General features: G+C 49.3%; 1 protein-coding gene across 1 annotated transcript in view; it reads right to left on the reverse strand.

Moving 5' to 3' along the window:
- Positions 1 to 215: 215 nt before the first annotated feature.
- Positions 216 to 4699, reverse strand: part of LOC145129379 (uncharacterized) — a 5415-nt gene continuing 931 nt past the window's right edge. Inside the window, exon 1 of the mRNA XM_079064072.1 lies at positions 216 to 4699. This exon is cut by the window's right edge and continues 931 nt beyond it. Coding sequence (XP_078920198.1) covers positions 216 to 4699 — 4484 coding nt within the window.

The raw sequence follows: 4699 nt of genomic DNA on the forward strand, positions 1-4699 counted from the left end.
CGAATGGATATTTACATACGCATTTTCAATCGTTAAGAGTTAATACACTAAGTATTAAAGATTAGCATTTGAATAATCCCATTACATTAACCATGGGCTATAAATACACTAAGTATCAAACTCATGTCACTAAGCATGGACTTGTGTACACTAAGTACTTGGGATGTGCCGCACTAAGCAGCGTATCGGTCGACTGGGATTACACTTCTTTCTTTTCAAAAGAAAAAGTTTTTCAAGTTCCTGGCGTTCCACGTTCTTGGAATCTGCCTTCCTTCCATCGTTTCTAAGGCATATGCGCCATTCCAATTTGCTTCCGTGACTTTGTAAGGGCCTTCCCACGTTGGGCCCAGTTTGCCTTGGGGTTGGGCTCGACTCGCTTCGTTTTTCCTTAGAACATACTCACCCACTTTGAACGCTTTCTCCTTTACCCTTTGGTTATAATACCTTTCTGTTGCATGCTTGTATGCAGCCTGGCGCATTTCTGATTTTTCGCATTTTTCTTCTAGGATATCTAGGTTTATCCTCAGGTCCTGTGCGTTGCTTTCTTCATCCGTGTTAGCCACCCTTAGTGTACTCACCGTTAATTCCATGGGGAGCATGGCTTCTGTCCCGTATGTCAAGCTGAACGGGGTTTCTTGCGTGGTCGTTCGCGGTGTGGTCCTGTATGACCATAGCACTGTCGGTATCTCCTCCGGCCAGTTCCCTTTTGCTTTGCCCAACCTTTTCTTGATCCCATTCACGATAGTTCTATTGGACACCTCCGTCTGTCCGTTCGCTTGTGGGTGCGCTACTGATGTGAATCGTTGATTTATCCCTTTGGTGGTGCACCACTCCTTGAATGGGTTCTCGGCAAACTGCAGGCCGTTGTCACTGATGAGTACTTTAGGCGTCCCAAACCTTGTTATAATATTCTTCCATACAAACTTTATCATGTGTCTCCCTGAGATGCACGCTAACGGCTCCGCTTCAATCCATTTTGTGAAGTAATCTACGGCCACCACCATGTATTTCAGCTTCCCTGGTGCTTCCGGGAATGGGCCCACTATATTTATACCCCATTGGTAGAACGGCCACGGGCTAGATATGTTATGCAATGATGCTGGGGGGTTTGTTTGGACTAGAGCGTACGACTGGCATTCCCTACATCTCCTGGCTATCTCTAGCGCATCTTGCTGTATTGTGGGCCAGTATACACCCATTCGTAGTACTTTGCCTGTTAAGGCCCGTGCCCCCTCGTGTGCACCCACCTGGCCTGCGTGTGCTTCCTGTAGCATCTCTCTCCCTTTGGCTTGGTCTACACACTTCATCCATGGCGCTGTGAACCCTTTCCTGTATAGTTCTCCATTTATTAATGCATATGAGGGCGCTTTTATACGTATCTTCCTGGCCTCGCCGTGATCGTCCGGGAGCACCCCTCTTTGTAGGTATTCCCTGAATGGTGTCATCCACGTTGGTCCAGTGGTCGTTAGGATATTCACCTGCCGTTCGTTTATACTTCTTTCTCGGAGCACCTCTACCAAGACTTTCTTCGATAGGTGATCGAAGCACGTGGATGCCAATTTGCTTAAGGCATCCGCCCTCTTGTTTTCGCTTCTAGGTATATGCCTAATTGTGAACTGCTTAAACGATTCGATTAGTTGTTTCACCATCTTCACGTACCTTCCCATTCTCTGATCTCTCACCTCGAAACTTCCATTGACCTGGTTCGCTGATAGCCTTGAGTCAGTCAGGGCTGTTACAGCCTTTGCACCCATTTTCTTGGCTAGTCGCAATCCTACGAGCAGAGCCTCGTACTCCGCTCCATTGTTTGATGTGTGAAAATCAAAACGGAGGGCGTAGGTCACTTCTTCCCCCTCTGGGCTAGTCAAGATTAGCCCCGCCCCCGAGCCTTCCCTGCTGGATGCTCCGTCCGTATATAGTGTCCACGAACTATTGTCGAGCGGAGCTCCTTCAACCGCCCACACTTTCTCCTTAACAAGGCCCCCTTCGTCTGGGATTTCTAGCAGGAAGTCGGCCAACGCTTGTCCCTTAATACTTGTTCTCGGGTGGTAACTTATGTCATGCTCCCCTAATTCGATTGCCCATTTCGCTAGCCAGCCCGACGTCTCTGTTTTAAGCAGTATTTGTTTGATGGGGCAGTTTGTTAGCACTTCGATCTGATGTGCTTGAAAATACCGCCTTAGTCGTCGTGCCGCGTAGATGAGTGCCAGCACTAACTTTTCCAGGGTGGGGTAGTTGAGTTCTGGCCCTTGTAGTGCCTTGCTTACAAAATACACCGGCCTCTGTTCTCCTTCCCTTTCTACAGTTAATACTGAGGATATCGCTTCGTTTGAGGTCGAAAGATACATTTGCAACGTCTCCCCCGGGACGGGACTGGCCAGCGTGGGTAACTTGTGTAATGCCTCCTTGATTTTCTGGAGTGCTACTTCTGCTTCGTTCGTCCACTGGAAGTTGCTCTTCTCGATGCAGCCTTTTAACGTGTAGAACAACGACATGGCCTTGTCAGCGGATTTTGAGATGAACCTGCTCAGAGCTGTAAGCTTCCCGTTTAGGCCCCGCGCGTCCCTAAGGGTGCCTGGGGTTGGCGTTTCGATAAACTCGTACACCTTGGTCGGGCTGGGCTGGATGCCTTGCCTGGTGACATAGTACCCCAAGAACTGCCCCTCTTCCGCTCCAAACGTGCATTTAGCCGGGTTTAGCTTCATCTTTACTTTCTCTAGGGTTCGGAAAGTCTCCTCGATGTCTTGTAACATCTTGTCTTCGTGCGGACTCTTGATCACCATATCGTCCACATATACCTCAATGTTTCTCCCAATTTGTTTGGAAAAGATCGAGTCAACTAGGCGCTGGTATGTAGCCCCGACATTCTTTAGACCGAAAGGCATCTTAGTGTAACAGAAAGTGCCATGGTCCGTGTAAAAAGCTGTTTTTTCCTCGTCCTCTTTGCTCATCAAGATCTGGTGATACCCTTTATATGCATCTAAAAAACACTTCAGGTTGAATCCTTGCAATGACTCTACCTTCTGGTCAATTTCTGGGAGGGGGTAGCAGTCTTTAGGGCATGCTTTGTTTAAGTCGGAAAAGTCTATGCACATTCGCCATGACCCATCTTGCTTGCGAACCATAACTAGGTTGGCGATCCACGTCGGGAATATTGCTTCCCTTACTATTCCAGCTTCTGCTAGTTTGGCCACCTCGGCGTTGATTGCCCTATTACGATCCCCACCCTGGACCCTCTTCTTTTGCTTAACCTCCTTTGTTCCTGGTTTAATTACAAGTTTTTGCTCAATGACTTTCCTTTCTACCCCCACCATGTCCGTGGGGGTCCATGCAAACGCGTGTTTATACCGCTTGAGCAAGTCGACCAACGCTCTTCTTATGTGACTCGGGAGATCACATCCAATACTGACCGGCTGGTCAGGGTGTTCCTCGTTGATCACCTCCTTTCCTTTTGCGGGGTCACGTCTCAGCTTCTTGGCCTCTTTAGTTATCTCTGCTGGTTTCATAATTGTAAAGCATTGCAATTCTTTCGGTGGAGTGGCCAGTACTGTGGCTGCGCCCGTTGGAGTGTCGAACTTCATGACTCCATGCATGGTTGATGGAACCGCTCCTAGCTTTAAGAGAGCTGTTCTCCCCAGAATAATATTGTGTTCCGCCGCATGTCGGATGACCACAAAGTCAATCAGGGCGGTTTTCTTTTGCTGCTTATCGTGGCTGGTTATGGTCAGGGGAAGGTGAATTGTGCCTAGCGGCCATAGGCTATGGCCGGTGAACCCGACCAGCCTCCCCGTCGTGGGCCGTAGGTTGTCTTTCCAGCGGTCTGGGAGAAGCCGGAAACAGTGCTCATAAATGATGTCCGCCGAACTTCCCGTGTCAACGTAGACCCTGTGTATGGTTACATCCCTGATAGAGGCTTGGATTACTAGTGGATCGTCGCCCCTCCATCCCTCCGGGAGAGGGTCTTGAACAGAGAATGTGAGCGTGCGCATCGGGGTTCTGGTGGTCCCTTGTTCCGTTTTTTGTTCTCCCCTGCTTCTCTTACTCCGTATCATGAATATCTCCTTAGGCTGGACCCCTTCGCGAGGTATGTTTTTAGCGTTTTCAGCGTCAAATTTGGCACGCAAGCTTCGTGCTATTTCCACCAGGTCCCCTTTAAGCTGCTTCTCTTCCATTTCTTTTTTTAATACCGAACAGTTAGCTGTGTCATGCTTCTTACTTTTGTGGTACTCGCAGTACCGGTTCTTTGGCGATTTGGCTGGCTGCTGCTTCTCCGACACCGTGTACACCTCCGGGCGACGGCCACGCCTGTCATCCTTGGTAAACGGTCGGAACTGAGCCTGTGGTCTTCTCGCTTGGGCGTAGTGCCTACTTCCCCCTTGGAAATCCGTGTGACCCGGGTTGTGGTGTCTGGCAGTCATTACATTCAAGTAGGCCTGTTTTGCTGCTTCGCCATCCTCCTGCCTCAAATATCGCTCCACCCTTTCCTTCAATTCGGCCCGTGTTAGAGGCTTCTTTCCCATGAGTTTTTGCGATAAAGGGCCTGGCAAAAGCCCCCACGTGAAGGCGCCGGCTATGAGCCCCTCATCATGCCCTAGTACGTCTAACGTGGCGTTTATGAATCTTGTGAAGTATTCCCGTACAGTTTCACCCTCCTTTTGCTTACAGCCTATGATTGAATGGGAGTCTCCCTTGTACTTGC

This window comes from Lactuca virosa, chromosome 8 (assembly GCF_052849685.1).
Source record: "Lactuca virosa cultivar CGN04683 chromosome 8, Lactuca_virosa_CGN04683_v6, whole genome shotgun sequence".
NCBI lineage: Eukaryota > Viridiplantae > Streptophyta > Magnoliopsida > Asterales > Asteraceae > Lactuca > Lactuca virosa.